At 34.1% G+C, this 22,134-nt stretch overlaps 1 protein-coding gene across 2 annotated transcripts in view; it reads left to right on the top strand.

The window, feature by feature from the left end:
• LOC110453996 (polycystin-1-like) overlaps positions 1–22,134 on the top strand; it is an 82,392-nt gene that overhangs the window by 2,287 nt on the left and 57,971 nt on the right. Inside the window, exons 1-6 of one of the 2 annotated variants that reach the window (XM_021503305.1) lie at positions 4,663–4,672; positions 16,516–16,564; positions 18,228–18,305; positions 18,848–18,919; positions 21,115–21,186; positions 21,941–22,012. In XM_021503305.1, coding sequence (XP_021358980.1) covers positions 21,167–21,186; positions 21,941–22,012 — 92 coding nt within the window. In that variant the 5' untranslated portion in view covers positions 4,663–4,672; positions 16,516–16,564; positions 18,228–18,305; positions 18,848–18,919; positions 21,115–21,166. Of the gene's footprint in view, positions 1–4,662; positions 4,673–16,515; positions 16,565–18,227; positions 18,306–18,847; positions 18,920–21,114; positions 21,187–21,940; positions 22,013–22,134 lie in introns of those variants that run through there. The other variant, XM_021503280.1, reaches the window with a different exon arrangement.

The following is a 22,134-nucleotide window of genomic DNA, read 5'->3' as shown; positions in this document are numbered from 1 at the left end:
ATACAACTGTGACACAAAAAACTCAACACCGCTGGGGTGCCCATACAGTTCACCTCATAAAACAGCCACAGACACTGCATAAGTAACCTCATACGAAAGTCACACAGATCACCCTATATTCCCACATAGGTCGCCTCAAAATTCATCAACAAAGGTCTCCCGACACTGCTGGAGTATCCAAACAGAAAGCCTTAGACACAGAGCTCTAGACATAGCAGTGATGCCCACATAAGTCATCTCATTTTTATGATGCCCTCATAGATCGCCTCATACGACAGTCATACAGAACTAGAACTCGCCCCAAATACAGAGTAGCCACATAAGTCGCCTCATAAGATGGTCACGCTGAACTTTTACAACTCGCACGACAGTCACACAATACCATTGATACTACAGGATCCCTATATCAGTCTCGTCAAAATAGAGTCACGCCGAAGATCTCTCGATAATACAGGTTGCCCTCATTAGTCGCCTCACGTATTTACCTGAACTTGCAAGAATTCGGTCACTATTTAAAATGGGTATGTAGAGAGAAAGAAAGGAAAAGAATATCTGAGGATTATATTATACCATGGACAATAAAAGAACAAGCTGATAATTTACTCATCGATAAATGTAAAGTTTCAATAGAGCTCATAATCACATAATTTTAAATACAGTCAACATCCTAGGACCATACTAATGCACAGTAAAAAATACAGATTCAGCAATACAGAATACAGATACTTGAATAGCAGTGACACATAAAAACGTATACAGAAATAGCTGAACACGTTTAACTATCTGACATTTTCGCTTTGTTTTCATTGTGCCGGTTTAGAACGATAAAACTTAACAGTGCAACTGACACAAATGTCGGCTTATTCGGGTAGATATTTTACGTAGACTAAAGTTTCGGCGTCATAGTTATGGTTACTTGGTAAATTGTTTCCCTACACCTATTCAATCAGTAACGGTCCGTATATATTATTTAAAATTTATGTATTTCGATCTCTAGTCTAATAAGTCTATGATAGTACAATATCCTAAATAAATATCCCCAGGACAAAACACCTAAAGCCTGAGTACGGACATTTTGGTATACCGTCTGACTTATGGCAAAAATAAAAATCCAAATATCTAATATCACTTTATGCATTTTAGCTACGTTTTTAGTATAGTAGTGTTAAACTATTTTTTGTTTTTATAAAATATAAATTGACAAAATTATCAAGAAATTAATTGATTTTGGGTTGTAAAGTGTTACGCAGACTAAAGAAAATGGCTACTTCAAACTGAGATAATGGACAGTAAACAACAATTAATAGTGTTCCAAAAGTTTACTGAGAGGGCAACTTACTCCTTGGTTTTCCCCATACAAAGCCTTATCACGTGACTAAGTATAGCGTGATTTCGAGTACCTAAACCAATGATTACGCGGCTCCTAATTACGACAAACCGACGGTAACGCTGAGCGATAAACGACGGCTGAATAGTTAATGAGACTGGAACACGTGTACTGACATGGCTATCTGGCCCAGTCTCCTGGCTCCTCACTATCCACGGACGATCGATCACCACAAGAAAACAGGAAGAAAGCGAACACAGCACAATAACGGGGATATTTTCTCACTGACATGCACTGACATTCTATCGATTATTTATTGTATTCTCGAAGCAAAATTATAAAGGTTCGAGAAAGCCCATTGAAAAATTGACAGTTGTGATGAAAACATTATAGATGGGAAAGTATTTTATATACTAAGCATTTTACAGATAATTGTGTATAAAAAAAATAACAATTGAGAAACAATTCAAAATATTTTGAATATTCTGCTCATCGCATGATTTATCAGTTTATTTTAGTATTTATTTATTTGAAAATTCAATCCTCTCTAAAAAACGAACGGAATGACGCGCTAACAAACTTCATACATCGTAGCAAGTATCAGTACTGACGCGAAATTGGATTAGATCGTATAACTCCTCGATACTGTTCAAGGCAAAAGTCAAAAGGCCATATCTAAGAGTCTCCGTGCTTTGATTAGGTAATGCTTTCCCATTTAATGAGCGAAGTTATATGAGAAAGAAAAATAAGTTCCCTTTTCCGCAACTTATAGTTACTTTTCAATACTGTATACAGTACAAACTCTCTACCTTGAAGCTTTTAGAACATCGATGTCTCTCAGACGCTACAAATACTTATGGAGGTCAAAGGTCAAAGTAAAAACCTCCCTTGATTACTTTTTTGAATCATTGTTTCTTTATTAGAAGTAGTACGGGTTATTTTTCAGATTTCTATTTAGTTAAACACTATGATTTCATAGCAAAAATTTAAAATGTTCACATAATTACAATTATGAAAAATAAGCTGATGGCCCTGCATGTCAATGGTCAAGGTCATAAGGTCACCATACTTTGAAAAGAATCTTTCTTGTTTCTGCTCTTCTTATATTGTTGGTCGAGTGGAAACGAGGCATTGCGTACCACATGACCACGGAAATGTAGATCACAACGTTACAAAATCAGTTGTATTGCAAAAATGATTGATTTAGACTATTTAGTAGCGTTTTCCAATATAGTACATTTCCTATTTATTGTATCCAGATGAGAGAGTTTCGTACTCGTACCCCGATTGTGATACAAGTATTAGAAAAGTCCAGCTCATTACTTAGCAATGTCATTACGTGGCCTTATAACACGAAATATTAAGTAATTTTATATTTCAACGTGACATATACTTATAAAATCGGTTTTACACGCACCGCTGTTAAACTATCAAACCGTGGAACCATTGGACGAACCTGTTCTATAAGTAGACCGATTCGTCACCACAAACTACGATAATTTGGCCCGTGCAGTCTTTTACAAATAGAAATTAATTGATGTTTCAAATGGTAGCTATGGTGCGGACTTATATAGGGATTTGTAAGGGTAAAAAATGTCATAAATAAATTACGTATTGATTCGACTGTTTGTTTACATATCATCTAAGATATGGAGAGGGTTGGCGTAGTAAAAGGGTCGGATGATAAGAATTCGTGACGGGACTTGACAAAGTGATCCAGAACATCGAGCCGTGCTGTAATATAGTGCCAGCTATTGATACTGCTATTGGGTCTTGCTCAAACAAAGTGGAACCCTTGACTCAGGAAAGTAGAAGATAAAACTTACATGCAAGCATATCTATAAAAGTTTAGTTGTGCCAAATTTTCATACAATCAAATGATCTTTTGATCGTAATCAATAGCTTACGTTTTGAGTAATTTTGGTGTCATATATATTTTTACTTTCGAACAAATCTGTGAACCATGTAATGGTTAGGGGGATGTTTCAGTTTTTAAGAAGGGCCTAAATAATGCAGAGACTGATCCAGGATTTTTAAGAGAGGGAAAGGGGTCAGTGTTTTCCAAGTTATGACTGGAAACTGCTCGCTCCGAATGCGGGAGATATATTGGCCGAAGGCATGTGTGCGATCGCCGAAGGCGCGAAGTCCGCCTAGTTGGGTTCGGGAGCATACCACTCCCCGGAAAAAAATGAAATATAGAAGCGCTCTAATGCGAACTTTGGGGCACTTTGAAATTGCAATGAGGTTTTATATTTTTCAATGAACTTTTTTTTTAAACATTCTCCTCAATGGCAAACATATTCCAGTATAAAAACTGTCCACAGGCAAATATTTTACTTTTTTTCAAACAAAAACTAGATGCCAAAAAACAGTTTGAACTCAGTCTGCTTACAATTATTTTTAACACTTCGAAAGAACCAGAAACGGAACAGTCTAGAAACTCCTCTTTTAGTGTTTTGAAAACGTCTTTAAACATAAATATAGACATAGAAATGTCCTTTTTCTGTTACTTTTGTCATACGCGATTATAGTTTCTAAAATCAATCGTATACGAATTAGAAATTGCTTTTCTGAAACCATGATAGATCTACAGGTTAAGTTAAGGGTCCTCCACAAGGCGGAGCTTTTCTGTGTGTAACGTTATCTTTGTTGAGGACTAACGTTTATCGGTTAAGCGTTAACCTTCAACGCCGAGCGGAGTGAGGGGATTTTTTGTTTGTTTTTGGGTTGTTAAAATAAAGCTTTAAATTAAAATAACGTGATTATTAAGACCCAAAATCAAACATTCGATGGCTAAAATATTGAACGGTCCTAGCCTCAATCCCACCTTCCCGGTCCACTTTAGAACTGCCCATGAAATAAAAGTTTGCGATTACTACAATGAATTTTCACATCCATAATTAAGGGTTCGTTACAAATGTCTAAAATACAAATATGCTATGCTGATGTAAGTCACAGCACACCTTAACATACACATTATTTTAGACAAACTCCTGTGCACCGACCTTTAGTCTGGTCATTTTGTCGAAATAAAGGGCCAACCTCCAGAAAATTGCAACAGAACTAATTCATACTTTATGTTATTTGGTAGCATGTCAGCTTTCAGGGGAAAAAACGTCTACCAAAGTCTTACCTTCGTAGGAATAAGCGCTCCCTACTTTTTGTGTCAACCAATCAAAAGCGTTGTTACAAATGTGATGCTGCTTCCGGCAACATTGCAACAGGATGCAGATATTGGGTTTGTTTTGTCACTCATTTAGAGTATGACAAGTTGAAGAAGAGATGAATATGACAGAATTGCAACTTTTATATGATTAATTAGTTTTCCGTTACGATATTTATTAGGTGAATAACTATATATATTTTATTTGTTTTCCCCTATTACGCCGCGACCGGTGGCAGAGACCAGTGACAACGCCTAGCTCTGGTGGGGTTGGTTTCGTATCGGGCTGGCTTCCTGACTGATTTTTCGGTGTGTCTTGCATTTTTCTCAAAGTTAAATGATATTTTTTTCAGACCATGAAGATCATGTCAAAGGCGTATTAAAATGTGTCTGATATCATTGGTGAACAGAAGGGGCAGTCAAATTTATGATACGTCACCTGTTTTGGCCCATATTGGGTCAAGCGATTACAAGAATTTTTATTTCGAGTCGTATATGTTGTAATGGAAACATTAGCTCCGTAGCGCTATTATAACGATAAACAAAGGTATAAAAACAGGATATATAAGACATTATGCAGAAAACAACAGGCATATAATAAGGCTTATACACACAAAAACAAGAAAAAAATAATCACAGCATGCAGTAATTAAAACAACTTGGCACGTACAGGACAAACTATATATAAAAATCTATATTAAAATTGATGCTGCACAAAAAAAAATCATGCCACATCATATTGAGTAAGTCATACAATGCGTAAATAAGAGCACTAAGCAAAAAATGAAATGAAGTAAAAGCATAGAAGCATGGTATCGCAAGACATGGTTAAAACTAAGTATAAAAATGATAAAAAGGTTGTCACAAACAACAAGACTAGTTCCATATATGGTGCAGGAACACAACTGGCCGTCCAAAGTGTGCAGCAGTCTGCGAAAGCTCTGGAAGTTTTCTACTTTCCTCGGTTCATTTGGCAAAACTGTTCCACGCTTGGGCAGCCTCAAAACGAAAAGACTTTTTTTCATACCTTGTTGTGTTAACTCTTGGTACCTGAATAGCATTCTCTTGCCTGAAATTATATTCATCATTATTTTTAACAATCAAATCATTTAAAAATTCTGCAGTTAACCCATTTAGAATTTTAAAGACCTCTGTAGCAATAGTCTTCATTCAAACAACAATTTCATGTAAAATTGTGAGGTTGTTTCTGCATAAAATATCTATCACAGGTTACTGTTAGGTAAAATCATTTTCAATAAAACGCAGAGCTCTTTCTTGTATCTTTTCCATCTTTCTGGTGTTGCTGAGGCTACAAAAATGCCAAACTAGGGGGCAGTAATTAAAATTAGATGAAATAAAAGATTTAAAAATGGTGATCTTTCCCTTTTTGGTAAGACTATTTCCAATTCTTTTCAAAATAGCTAATTGTGTGGAGCCCTTTCTACATATCTTAGATACATGGTCATCAAATTTCAATACAGATTCAATCTCAATACTCAATAGAGTAAGTTTAAGGTTTAAAGAAAAGTTGCTGATATATGAAAGGGTATTGTCATCAGCATAATTGCACAAAACAGTCTTTTAGAAACGTAAAAATGTCATTAAGAAAAATGTTAAAAATCAGTGGGTTTTGATACTGAGAATCCTGGGCTTTACCATTTTCTTATACTACCCGAGTGAGATGAAGCTGACGCCGTTAGAGATTAGACATATTTGTCGATATTTATCTTACCAAAGCTTTCAAACTTTTGCATGTGTAATTCTTAAATACAAGTTTCAAAAACTGGTAAATAAATTGGCTTATGTTTTTAAATAAGCTCAAAATCAGCCATGCTTGTCACATTTGACAGCACTGTTGTTGGGGTAAAACAGAAGTTTGCTTTCTGTGACGTGTATCCAAGGGTTTATTATATACAGTACATATAAAATGAAAATAAATGCATTTGATTTATCAGTCACAGTTTTCTGAGAATCATAGAAGATATTTTCAATGACCTGCTGCCAAAGAATATTGAAATTTTTGTTAAATTTTAATAAATTTCATTTATTGAAATAAAAATTGAACAACATTTTAAGTTCAAAAACTAAAGCTATTGATTGATTTCTAAAAACCAACAAGTAAGTTGGTGTCATTCATGATTGCAAATATTGACTGTTAACTAAAATCACAATGGTTAAGTTCATAAAAATGTAGATGATTAAATAAACACATGACACCAATTTGGTCAGATGTTTAAATGATGCAAATTTTTTAATTACCTGGGTAGCCATTTTTATTTATATTCACAATTTCATACTGTTATTTTTTTAAAAATAAATCCTGAGCCTTGTCCTCAAATGATTTCTGAACAACAAGGAATGTGTATAATAAAGGAAGTTGTTATTGATTAATTGATATATGAGCTCTTCTGACTAAAACAGTTGTTCATCCGTATTTTAAGGGATATTGGTCACTAAAATGAACTTTTTTATTTCCTTCTATATTCCCTCTGTAGGTCTATGGACTACCATATCAAAATAAAGTTTAACATAAAGTGTGAACACTTGAAAAGTTGAATTTAAATACAATTAAGGGTTAAATAAGTTTGTTTTAAAGAATTGATCATACAGTAGAACCTATGAAAACCAGTTCCTGTTTAATCCGGATCCCTGACTATACTTGCTACTATACTTGGTCCTAGCATTCCTCCCATTAATGCTAATCTTGTTGAATTTGCACCTTTTCTACTCTGGAATCTGATGTTGTTTTACCTGATCTAATATATTTATATGTGTGAAAACACTCTGTTCATTTTTGCCATTCAATTTTACTTCAGCGATTATCCCACATTATCCTGCATTTTTGCAGGTTTAGTAGTATTTTTTTTACAAATAACAGAGCATTAAAATAAATTTCTTCATACATGTATCCTGTTTTTACACGAGTGCTACATTTCACTGTTTATACAGGACCCTGTACATTACAGGCCAAATATTGTGGTCCTAATTGTCATATCTGGCTTAGACAAGTTATAATGTATGTTATTGTATAGCTACATTGCTAAATACAGTGTACTGGGTGTACTGGTATTTTTTTGAAGCTGCATATTAAATTCAATTGAAGGAAATACCCATTATAATTTTTTTCTTCCAAATAATTATAATTGTACATGAGTCAGAGTGGTTTTATTGGTTATTGATATTTGGTCTGTCAGTAAAGATACCACTATCCTTTCCAGTATGTGTAAGCTTTATGTTTAAATCTAACACAAAACATTTTATGGGAACTCTGGTCTAGTTGCAAAGAATGCCACCTCAAAAATCCATACACAACACTACCACATGTGCGCAATGCAAACATAGGCTGAATAGCCCCAATGATTATGTACAGTACAAGAATCAAGCAGCAAAGTCTAGCATGTATATGCTATTTATTATCACTAGTTTCAACTTAGCCTACATTTTTTTTCATTTCTTTAAAGTCTTTTTTTTTTTAAATATCTAGGCCTTATGCCTACATTTGTAATATTTTTTTTTTTTTTAATCTATTGGTTCTGATTTAATTGTTCATTATAATGTCTAACCTCTTCTTTTATGGTATGTATGTACAATAAATACAATGAGTATACACAAAGCATATACAAAATGTATCTGAAATATTAAGATTGAATGGAAATATGAATAGTGTACCTATCAGTAATAGTGCAGACTGGATATAATTTTTCAACTTCTTTCAATAATTTTCACTCAAACTTCTTCAATGAATTCTTGTGCTATTACATATTCTAAAATTGAAAGAAAATATGCAGGGAAATTCAAGTACATTAAAAGATTTATTTTCTATTTTTTTCTTTTCTGACCAATTTTTGGTATTCTAGTATGATATCAGTGTTGCTGCCTGTTTGGGATCCATTTTTTTTAAATGGCTGTCATTAACACTTTCGACTTTAACCAGATTGTATAGGGAAAAATGTACCAGTATGTATAGATGCATATATATTTCTTAATTCAAGGATGATGTTGTGTCCCATAAAAGTTGAAGATTTTGGTCTCCAACTGAATTTGATTTGAAGGATACAGCTAAAGGCAATAGTGCTGCTAGGAAACAGGTCAATTTTTGCATTTGTTAAAAAAGCTGTGCAAGAAATGATAATGAATTTATTTTGAAAAATGTCTGCCTAGCTGAAGTACAGCGTACTTGAATGTCTGGCTACCATTAATGTACATTGTGTGCTGGTGAGTTGTGTTTTATTCCATTAAACTCAGCTCGGTTGTGTATTCATGTATGGTACTTTGCTATATCAATCATGTACACTGGATCATTTTATAAATGGTTTACCTTTGTATACGTGTGAAATTTTGTCTTTTTTACATACACAATATGTATATATCAGATCATTAAAGAAAATCATTCCATTACCTAAAACGAAATATTAGCTAGCTTTGTTGGGGAATGACCATAACCTAACATTAAAGTTGAAGATTTCATATAAACTTAAACCTTTTAGCTGTGAGTAGCTAGTTTATCCCAATTTCAAACAAATTGCATAGTTTGTAAAGAGGTGAAATAGGTTTTTAAATGAATCTATGTGGTAGAGTGGCACAGTAGATACACAAGTCACTCCCGTGTACCTTGGCCTGGTTCAGAGCTTCCCCTCAGTGAGCAAGTGAGCTTGTATTAGCATTATGTATGAAGGAAATTAGGCTATAGTGAGACCTAATGTAGATTATTGGTGATACCCACTGGTTAATACTCCGACACACCTAACACAGGGCCCAGGAAGGCCCATGTTTGGTCCTTGTCAACTCTATCACACCATTAAAATATATTCAATTTACCTACCTCGGGATTGCTTGTTAAACAACTCTGTTTACACCTGAAAACTAAATTAGGAATTCAAGTGAATGTTGTGTACTGTTTACATGTATGTTTGATATTGAAAGAAAAACAGATGTAGATTTGATGTTTGTCTATGTAATAAGAATCTCCCTGTTATTGTAACCCCCTAGTATTGATCTAGCCCTTCCAACTTTGTTACAGACACATACTATTAATGGACACTCAAACGAGTAATCAATGGTTTTTCCTGGGGATTTTTGTAATGTTTGATTTACTTGCATTGGGAAAGTTCTGTGTTTACTAAGGGTGAGATGTATTGGCAAAAGTTACGTGTTTCAGAAGAATTAGGTTTGATTCCAATTGATCTTTGACTGACAGCATGGAATTAAGATTAAAACCCCCCGCATTTTATGTACATTTAATTTGTATGTAAATTAGTTAAATTTTGTGTTTTATATGTTATGGCAAGTATTTTATTTGAGTAAAGAGTAAATTTCATTGATAATGACAGTCCATAAGACTCCCTCTACGGAGACTATGAAGATATATCAATGTTCATCACCATTGCATGATGTGTATAGCAAAATTGTTATCTTGTCAAAAATATTGAAGGTTTATATTTCTTTATAATTTTGTTTGTTTAGAAGGATATGTCTGAGATTTTCTGATGTATACAAGAAAACGCTTCAGAGACATAGTTAAAGCATCAGGATTTACAAATTGCTCAGTCATTGAAAAACAGATAGTTTTATGTGGTAGTGTTAATGTAAGGAGAGGTCAGTAGATACTTATGTAGCTTTGTGTGGTTTAAATATACGTTCGGAGGTATGTAAGGGATAGATACGCATGTGTTAGGAGCTTTGTAAGTAGATGTGGGGCCATGTCATACATGTCTACCATTTCTTCTTATTTCACAACAGAAACAAATCCTTGCTCACCCTACAAAACAATCGGCCTTTTGTTGTAAAGATAGTCCAATGAATGTGACAAAATATTATTCCTTTATCAAGAATGGCCACACTTGAACAATTAAAGGGCCTTATTTATTGTGATGTGTAATCTTGTAACGATCTTGGTGTGTCTGTACAGTAGCCGCCATTGTGGGCTCCATGGTAGGATCTAACCACAATGGTGTGCCCGCTATTTACCTTATGATCTGCTGAAGAATTCATAACCAATGAGAGGATTTAACAAATTAGGCAGAAATATAATAAAGCCTCTGTATTTTTTTTAGTCCCATAAACTGCTTTGTAATTTATAACAAAAATAATGACAAAAATGTTGCTAATGATGCGCTACAGGGACGTCTAAATGGTCATTAATTAGTATAGGATATAGAAATATGCCAAGCAGACTGCACCCCAATACGGGCCATTGTCCCCCCGAGTGCTACAGTGGTTTAGTCCATGACCTCAAAGTATGGCATATAAATAACAACTTCTAAATACACAAGAAGGATTTTCTTTTCCTGTAAATACTTTTTGTTACAAATTTACACTTGAATAGACCTATTGATATAGCTTTGTCATTAGCCGATATTAAGGGTAAGATTTTCGTAGAGGGATTTGCTAACTCTGTTCCAAATACACATTGATTGGGATATTATAAAATGTTTGTAACAATATTAGCTCCCTGGGTGGATTATTCGGGGTAGATTCAAATTGAAAATCTGAAATGATTACGGTATACAAGGATTGTTGATAATGGTTGTGACCCATTTATATATATATATAATCTGTGTGTCATGTATGATGTCACACATCGCCCAGGGCCAAAGTTTTGTTAATCAGTAGGTACTGAAGGTACCTTAATGTGAAATAAATGTGTAGCAATATATCTAAATATCATTAATAATATTCCACTTATCACTGAACACAAGCAATACCAACTGTGTGATGCAGAGAAATATTTGTCAATAAAATCTTTCACATTTGGGGGCTAAAATAATGAGAGTTTCAAAAGTGGAAGTGGTAGAAATCTAAGACAAGGTTTGGTGTTGAACACTTTTTGGGATTAAAGTTTTAGAGAAAAAAAATGTAATTTCCATAGGTGTGTCAACAAATTACTTACTGAATTTGTGAAATATTTATTTTAAACTTTTTTTAAACTATGATATGATGTACCTGAATGAACTATATGAATGTGCAAGTCAAGCTGATCTACTCTAAATCACAGGGAAAAAAGTTGTTTACTGATTAATGAATTAATGAACTTAGTTTTATAATGACTGCTTGTAAAACACACTAAATATATAGGATCCATTGAAAGAAAACACATCGACAACAATCTGGAACATTATGGTAAAAGTCTTCTTCCTCTATCAGATATATATAAACTCTTACATGAGTTTCCATTTCATATGAGATTTATGAAACGAGTCTAAGAATTTTTCAATATAGCGAGCCTCAGGCGAGCTGAAATGAAAAATTTGTGACGACAAATTTCATATGAAATGGAAACGAGTGTAAGATCCTTTTTATCACTTAATCAAAATTTGTGGCATTTATTCGTGTAAAATGACAATTTTCATGCAATCTTGAAATGTAAAAAGACGCCATTTTGACTCCAGTGCGTAAGTCTGTGACGTCATGTACTTGTCCTAGGCGTGACAACACAATTGAAACTGTTGAAACTTACAACTCGATCACAGAGCTGATAGGTCATATTACATGGTTTAATTTTTCTGAATTGTAATTTGAATTTAAGGGATGAAACATTTCTAATTTAGGTAAATTTCAAAGATATACATGTAATTATTAAAACAATTTAAAAGGATTAAACAATTAACAGTGTACAAAATGTATACATATAAAGAGTAGCGTGTATCTTTAATGAGACACTCATATATATATATATATGTATATATATGTGAAAGGAGAACTCATTGTGGTTGCTGTCTTATACATTATACATGTTTGTTTGAATTTGATTGCTTTATAATTTTATTTTTCCTTGTAATTTGTAATTACATTTTATAATTTAACAGATTCTAGTATTTAAGTGCACCTTTCAAAAATTATGAATTAATTGTCAAATTTCACATCGCCATAATGAGTAGCATTTGTAAAACAACGCTTCGTAAATTTCATAGTGTGGAGCTCTCCTGAAAAAGAGATGTTGTAACTTCTAGCAGCATGCATCATTAAACCTGCAGGTAATGACCTACACTGCTTGGAGTATTCTCCTGCATATATACAATAAGTGAAGCAGTGTACATGTACTTTGACAATGGCTGTTTGGGATGCCCCGAAATGAAATCTGTAGGAACTATACTTGTTAAATTCAATAATCTATAGCTCTTTATCATGCTTGTGATTCAACTAAAAACGCATTGATTCTTTACTGAAGATATAACCTATGCAATTTAAGGTAGATAGTCCTAATATTCTGTGCTGTATCTCCAAGTAAGAAGAGTTCCAATTTGACATTTTTTTGGGACTTTGAGTTACTTACCCATTTACTTTGGCAAAGATTTATATATATAAAAGAAACACTTTGTAATTACAGGTAATTCACTTTTTACAAAAACACCTGTCATTGGGATTTAATTATCAGACCTCTTCATTATAAAGCGGGGAGCTTAGTCACTTTTGTACTGGTCTTGTCATATTTGCTATGTCAATACTTATCTGTAACGTAAGTGGGAATGTTTTAAAATTGTTTTAATCTCAATGAAAGGCCTGCAATATATAATTGTTTTTATATGAATACAGTAGAAATATGGTGGGAGTCGACGTCTCTACGTTAAAGACCTAGATGTAGGCCTGGTACTTTTCATATAAAATAAACAAGTCAAAGACACACTTACCTGTTCTGTATGTATGTATGTACGAATGTACGCTATTAGGGAGTTACCAAATGTAATACATTTCAGCTGTGCATTTAAAACACAGGTTATACATATCCCTGAACTGGACCTTTTTCCAGTTCAAATCATGTATTTTGTTTTGGATTTTTAAAGTTGTGTTGTAATATAATAAATAGACTGCATTAGTATTTGCTTGTTGTTAGATATCAGTCTGTTACGTAGAGGAAGGTCATTGTCTTGATTACTTTAATTTAAACAACATTAATCACTACCTCAGGTTCTCATGTATTGCACACTTCAGTTCTATACCTGGTATATATCGACAGGCATGTATTGCACACTTCAGTTCCATACCTGGTATATATTGACAGACATGTATTGCACACTCAGTTCTATACCTGGTATATATCGACAGACATGTATTGCACACTCTTTTCTATACCTGGTATATATCGACAGACATGTATTGCACACTTCAGTTCTATACCTGGTATATATCGACAGGCATGTACTGCACACTTCAGTTCCATACCTGGTATATATTGACAGACATGTATTTCACCCTTCAGTTCTATACCTGGTATATATCGACAGGCATGTATTGCACACTTCAGTTATATACCTGGTATATATCGACAGGCATGTATTGCACACTTCAGTTATATACCTGGTATATATCGACAGGCATGTATTGCACACTTCAGTTCTATACCTGGTATATATCGACAGGCATGTATTGCACACTTCAGTTATATACCTGGTATATATCGACAGGCATGTATTGCCCACTTCAGTTCCATACCTGGTATATATTGACATACATGTATTGCACACTCAGTTCTATACCTGGTATATATCGACAGGCATGTATTGCACACTTCAGTTTCATACCTGGTATATATTGACAGACATGTATTTCACCCTTCAGTTCTATACCTGGTATATATCGACAGGCATGTATTGCACACTTCAGTTATATACCTGGTATATATCGACAGGCATGTATTGCCCACTTCAGTTCCATACCTGGTATATATTGACAGACATGTATTGCACACTCAGTTCTATACCTGGTATATATCGACAGGCATGTATTGCACACTTCAGTTCCATACCTGGTATATATTGACAGACATGTATTTCACACTTCAGTTCTATACCTGGTATATATCGACAGACATGTATTGATGTTGGCCTTTGGAAGGTTTTGGATGGCTGCTATTTTTTTGACAGCATCACAGCATTTTCTGATAATTTCTATGCCATTTTATTACCGGGGTACACATATTGAAATATACAATTAGATAATTTTGTTTATATAATTTTAAACTCTATATTATAAATGAGTTGCCAGCTATTACTTGTTTTTTTAAAAACAAAATGCCAAACATTTTAAAAATGAGACATAAAAGTTTTAGCAACTTATCAAAAGTCTTTTTCTACATTTAACATGATTTTTAGTATAAAAAATACCTGTTACACAATGTTATAAGTTGATTATATGAGAATAATAAAAAATACAAAATAAAAAAGCGACGGCAGCGTAGATAGTGAGAGGATATTTGAAATATTTAGGATTAACGTAATACAAGTTAGGTCCTATGATTAATTTTCATGTAGTTTGTGAACCCTTTGTGTGGTCATGCGCCACAAGTTTGCCAAAATTTGATCTCGCTGTCATTACATAAATTTGATTTTATAACCAAAAAGACATACAAGATGTATGCAGATCTCAGCAAAATTTTCCTATTTGTCGTAATCATGGTCTTGTGGGACCTGGGCATTTGTGATGGCACGGTAGTCCAGTGGTAGGACACCGGGCTCGTGACCGAAGGGTTGCAAGTTCGCGCCACGGCACGGCACGGCAATGTGTTGTGTCTTTGAGCAAGATACTTTACTCCACTTGTTCCAGTCTACTCAGCTATAAATGAGTATGTGGTTGGGCAGTGTTAGAATTGTTGAATGCTAGCGGTTAGCGCCGAAATGGCAGCTCCAGCTGTATGCTCCCCAGGGAGTTGAGAAAGGTATTAGCTGGTTGCAAAGGCCCTATAACCACAGATAATAATTTGTGAACCTCTTTGAGACAACCTACTAACAAGGTTGTGATAAAGTGGTATATAAGAACCTCCAATTATAATTGTTATTATTATTATTATGTAAAAAAGAATACTGTAGTTTCCCTGTGGGCTGAGGTTCTGATATAAGAAACAGGTGTGCAATATGCTATATGCCTCTTGCTATTTTTGTATGAATTATTTTGGATGTGGCTTTTTCATTTCGCATAAAAACAGCTGAAAGTATCAAGTGGATGCAGTTAATTACCTATGCCAGGTAAACCGAGCTATATAGGTAGCTGTTGGAGCAGAGATTTGTATTTATCACCATCAACCATGTGAGCATCACAACAATGATTAACACAAATACAAAATGTGAACTTCTCCAACCAGTAAAGGCGTTACAGTGTGTATATATCTGGTGTTGTTAACTGTTATACAATTGTACAGGTATATTTTTGTACATCTGATAAAGATGTAATTATTACAAGATAATTGCAAGAAACACATCAAGCTGGGAGAACAATTGGTAATTTCAATGGGTGTTTCATAAAAGAAGCTCCTTATATTGTTGGATAACACAGGTAGAACTAATGTGCCAGAAATTCTTGTAGTGATATATAGACTTGTTATAGCTACATCACGATTAGCCAACCAAGGTTTGACACGAAGACTACAGCACAGAAATACACATTAATGTACCCTGTGGACAGGCAAAATTCTTGTTTTCGTTCTTGCCCGACAAGACGGATTCAAAAGTTTGCACATTGTAGCCATTTAACTAATCTGTACTTCAAATTGATTAAATTCAGATACTTTTCAGAATGTCAGGTTGATATTCTGAATTTCCTTTCTGTATAAAACTATATAGTGGAATACACTTCTTACTCATAACTTTAAGCTGACCTACATAACGAGGTGTGCTACCTATTGAAGAGTAGCTGGTTCTCTGTATGGGTCAATGTCAATACCTCAGCATAGTCAATAGTGAATACAATTGATATTCTTCTAAAAAAAAATATAACAAGGTAATTAATAGGTAGATGTTATGATGTATTTCAAGGGGAAAAAACCTGTTCAGATCACTTCCAAATTTCCCTATGACATCATGATAGTATACCTGTATAGTTGATATAAGTTGACATTATTTAGACGATATACTAAATATTCACAAGAAACCGTTCAATATTGCCTGAAGGAATGGTAGCCCACGTTGGTCCTGATAAAAACCAAACCCAAAGTTTTCTGTTCCATTTAGAGCCTTTGTAAGTCAGTGTGTGACTAACACTTTCCTTTCATTTCTCTATAAGTCAATTTCATATTTATCATTGATTATATTTGCAGGATATAGCCTAGGTCAAAGTTTGGATAGCACAAACTGGTCCTCAGCCAGGTAACTTTTGTACCTGCTGATTGTGGGCTTTATTTACCTTTAGAGGTAGTTCATGAAAGGTGGACCATTCATATTGAATGGCAAACATGTACACCACACCTTGAAATGTCTACACCAAAACTCTTCCACAATATACATTGGTTGCAAGACCTAAACAGATAAAGGTTTTATCTTGAACGGTAAACCTCCTATAGAACCACTGTTATCCAAGACTGGTCCACCTTGTACATTGAAATGAAGGTTGATTGATATACATTTTGTTTAATTGTTGAAAATCAATAAAAAAAATCCTGTGGTTTAAAAAAAACTTATCTCAATTAGTCATATGCAATGAAGATTTCTATGAGAGAGTTGAGTGATTTAAACTGTACAGAGCTCTATGTATAAATCAGATTTCTGATGATTATCAGAAATATTGTTTAGAAAATGATGGTGTATAGGTGAGATTATAAATCTTGAATGTGTGCACAATAACACTGTCAAGTACTGTGACACACAGCAAAGATAAATTGTTCGCAAACAAATGTTCAATAATGTCCAAAGATGTTAATATTTAAGTGTGATTATATGTAATGTGCTAAGTCAAGTTTAATTCTATCGGTGTTTTATGATTAAACATGTAAATTATAAAATCAGATAAGATTATTGATAATTGAGACATTTATTAACAGAAAGAAATTCTTTGGACACCAGGTGTACGTTGTATAAGACATGAACACACTTTTGTCGCTTTTGATTGGCTACTTCCTGTACTGGTTCAAATTTTGCAGCATTATTGAGCCTTTCCTAATTAATGCCCTTTTCCTGATTGTAAGTAGCCTTCTTCATTTTCCAGTCTATTATCAGTAGGCATAGGAAACCAGACATCACACATCCTTGCCTAACTCATGCCCTAATAGGAAACCAGACATCACACATCCTTAACTTAAATACCTGTCTCTTTACTAAAGTTAGGAAACCAGAAATCACACTATCTTGCTTATAAGAAACCAGACATCACACATATTTGCCTAACTCCTGCCTCTATATAGGAAACCAGACATCACACATCCTTGCCTAACTCCTGCCTCTATATAGGAAACCAGACATCACACATCCTTGCCTAACTCCTGCCTCTATAGGAAAACAGACATCACACATCCTTAACTTAAATATCTGTCTCTTTACTAAAGTTAGGAAACCAGACATCACACATCCTTACCTAACTCATGCCTCTATAGGAAACCAGACATCACACATCCTTGCCTAACTCATGCCCTAATAGGAAACTAGACATCACACAACCTTAGCTTAAATACCTGTCTCTTTACTAAAGATAGGAAACCAGAAATCACACTATCTTGCCTAACTCCTGCCTCTGTAGCAAACCAGGCATCACACAGCTTTGCCTAACACTTGCCTCTATAGGAACCCAGACATCACACTTCCTTTCCTTACAATTGCCTTTATAGGAAACTATTTCAATCTAAATCCAGAAAGCCCAGCGTTATCAATATTTTACTTACATCATTTTGTGTATGAATTACTTGACAATTAGTTCACATGTTGTTATACATGAACAGTAATTTGCTCTAATTTATAAATGCTCAGGCTTTTTTGTTGTTGTTTCAAATATACCAAGATTTATTACCAAGACAATATTTTTTCTTCTTTTATTTTTCAGAAACATATCAAGAAATAGTATTAATTCCATCGTAGCCAAGTCATCAGTATTGCAGAATTTGCCTTATCTAGAGTCACTGTGAGTATTACTGGAAATATCTACCGCTATCCATTTACTTAGATTTTTCATTTTGCATGCTTATTAAAACTTATCTATTAATTATGATGAAATATTAAAATCAACTTTTTAATTGTCAATCACTTCTCAATTTAGTTCTCATATGTCAGAAATTTTCATAACTCTGTAAAATTAATAAACAATATAAAAATATTCATATTTGTTTCCTGATTCTTGAATCCTTACTGCTTACAAATCTAAAAGCCGCATGCTCTGATGAATACCTGTTTTCTTTTACTCTTTAAAACAAAATTAATAATAATGATAATAAAATCAAATTCGTTTATTTATATATTTCTTTCTTTAATGAATTCTTACTGCTACAAGTTTTTTGTAGGAATGCAGTGTCTGCATGTCTTTCTAGAAATAATCTTTTAATTTTCAAATGTTCACAAAAAACCTAGTTTAGTAAATGCTAATGAATCGTAGGAGCACATGTGTTTCTATCCATGCTTCAGAAATCTGTCTGCACACTCTTTTATTTTGTTGTTCATCTTTTTCAGAGATTTGTCATATAATGACTTTACAACACTTTTATCAGATTCATTTGCCTCAATAGTAAAGATAAAGTACTTGTAAGTATCATTACAAGTGTACACAGTATGATAATGGTTGTGGTTTGTGTGCCTTGGAATTCAATATCTTGTATGTATATATTGTTATGTTGATTGATTTTGCCATAGTCAAAATCTGAAGTACATATACATGTACTGACTATGTGCTTGTCACATTCAATACTGAAAGTAATCAATTTAACAATTTTATTCTTAAGTATTTTCCTTACAGAGAATTATTTAATTAAATTGAAGGTGATAAAGCAGAATAATGGAATATTTTCTTAGTCTGTAACCCATGTATCTGTGTATGAACAGTACAAGGTAAATAACTGGTGGCTATGTAATATTGGCTCAACCTCCTGGTACAGACAGGCACTGTTAATGTCATGTCATAGTATCTCTGTAATGTCAGTGATGGGATCAGTAAATGGGTCAGTGATGAGGTCAGTGATGAGGTCAGTGATGGTGTCATTGATGGGGTCATTGATGGGGTCAGTGATGGGGTCTGAATGGGTCAGTGGAGGGGTCATTGATGGAGTCAGTGATGAGGTCAGTGATGGTGTCATTGATGGGGTCATTGATGGGTCAGTGATGAGATCAGTGATAGGGTCTGATGGGGTCAGTGGAGGGGTCATTGATGGAGTCAGTGATATGATCAGTGATGGGTTCATTGATAGGGTCAGTGATATGGTCAATGATGGGGTCAGTGATATGGTCAGTAGCAGGATCAGTGATGAGTTCATTGATATGGTCAGTGATATGGTCAATAGTAGGATCAGTGATAGGGTCAGTGATATGATCAGTAGTAGGATCACTGATGGGGTCATTGATAGGGTCAGTGATGGGGTCATTGATAGGGTCAGTGATTGGGTCATTGATAGGGTCAGTGATAGGGTTAGTGATATGGTCAGTAGTAGGATCACTGATGGGGTCAGAGATAGGGTCAGTGATGGGGTCATTGATAGGGTCAGTGATTGGGTCATTGATAGGGGCAGTGATAGGGTCAGTGATATGGTCAGTAGTAGGATCACTGATGGGGTCAGTGATAGGGTCAGTGATGGGGTCATTGATAGGGTCAGTGATGGGGTCGTTGATAGGGTCATTGATAGGGTCAGTGATAGGGTCAGTGATATGGTCAGTAGTAGGATCAGTGATGGGGTCATTGATTGGGTCATTAATGGGGTCATTGATAGGGTCAGTGATATGGTCAGTAGTAGGATCAGTGATGGGGTCATTGATAGGGTCACTGATGGGGTCATTGATAGGGTCATTGATATGGTCAGTGGGTCATTGATAGGGGCAGTGATTGATAGGGTCACTGATGGGGTCATTGATAGGGTCATTGATATGGTCAGTAGTAGGATCAGTGATGGGGTCATTGATAGGGTCATTGATGGGGTCATTGATAGGGTCATTGATAGGGTCAGTGATATGGTCAGTAGTAGGATCAGTGAAGGGGTCAATATGCGGTACTGTTGTTTCATGTGATGCATTTATGTTTTGTCACATTGCTTTATATCTGTTGACTTTAAGTTATATTTCCATGAACACTGTTTGTCTCCACTATATAATTTATATGTGTGTTTGATTATGTGATTCACTTTGGGGTAACCTCCCCTTCATATCTCTTTATTTGGACCAAATAAATCAAAGAAAATGTACCTGTGTATAAAGATAGTTGTGTTGTGTTAATGTAGTTGAAGAATATCAGAAAAAAATCCTCTTTTAATGTCATGTTCCACATGATATCACATTTTTCTTCCAGCAAATGACAAGTGATATAAAGAGGGGATGTACTGTAAATATCTTTGGTGTAGTGTATCGTTTAATAATATTATTTGTGTAATAAAATGTAACAATAAAAAATTACTGATTTTCTGTGGCTCATTACAATATTTACCTTAACTGTAAAAATGTCATAGACTTTTTGATTGATAAAAATATATGTTAAAAGAATTTAAATGATTGTTTTATATTGTAAAAAAAATCATAAGATTTAACGAAATTTCAAGTGGAATAGATTATTCATTTGTTACGAATTCTGATGCATTAATTTAACTTTTAAAATGATTTTGCTTGTGAAATAAAAAAAGTTCATGTTTCACCTTTTTATTAATCAAAGTTAAATAAAAATGGGTAGATCTGATGCAATTTTAGTTATCAATGCAGTATTTGACATGTTACAATAATGTTAACCTTTGTTTTCCTTTCAGAAACCTTTCACAAAATAGTATTACTCACATTGGTGCCAATACGTTTTATTCTATGACAAGTCTGATCACTTTGTAAGTATCAAAGTTTGGGACTACGTACCGACAATATTCTATTTAATTTTATACAGGAATCTGAAATTTAATCTACAAGAACAGTTAATTGTATATTTGTAGTTTTTTTCGTCTATTTCTTTTTATATATATAATGTCAATTTACTGACAATGAAATCTACTAATCTCTATCTGATGTATGTACACATCTGTCGTATCTTCCAAAAGATTTGTTATTTTATAAGTGTAATTTCTCTAGGGAACCATTAATATTACATGTCAACAACAATATCCCTTTCTTCACTTTGGATGAATGTGATGTAAGAGGTAGATAGTGCCTTATTCTATGTGACTAGATATTGAAATCTTAATCAGGATACCTTTTCAAGTTGACATTTGTCCTTTCATTTGTTCGTTTGTCATTTTCTTTAGCATGTTTTGTCAACCTTTTATCGGCGGTATTGACAATGTGATAATTAACTTTATCGGGAGGATATTGTTGTATTCTTGACCATGTTGGTACATTTCTGTTATAACTCATGTTTGATATAAATCACATCTCTTCATTAAAGACATTCAACATTTTTAGTGAAATTTTCTGCGTAAGAGTGTAAAATTTGAGATAAGCTCTTGGTCCATTTGACCTTGTTCTAAGAATGCTATACCTATCCCCTTACCTACTCTGATCAATACACTATAGAAATTATCAGGGATCTATTGTTCTATATAAATGATCAGGGGTTTATTATTCTAATTACATTGTTTTTCCTTTCAGGGACTTGTCATACAATAAGTTTACAGAAATAGATGCCACAACTTTCAAATCTACGACGAACCTGCAGACATTGTAAGTATGGTCGGTGACCATATGGTTATTGTAGAATATTACAGCTTTGCTCAGCTCGAATTAAATACACATCAAAATGCTGATTTATTCACCAACGTAAGAAATGCAAAATACATCCTTGA

This window comes from Mizuhopecten yessoensis, unplaced genomic scaffold (assembly GCF_002113885.1).
Source record: "Mizuhopecten yessoensis strain PY_sf001 unplaced genomic scaffold, ASM211388v2 scaffold897, whole genome shotgun sequence".
Lineage (NCBI taxonomy): Eukaryota > Metazoa > Mollusca > Bivalvia > Pectinida > Pectinidae > Mizuhopecten > Mizuhopecten yessoensis.
This window is presented reverse-complemented; position numbering and strand designations above follow the sequence as displayed.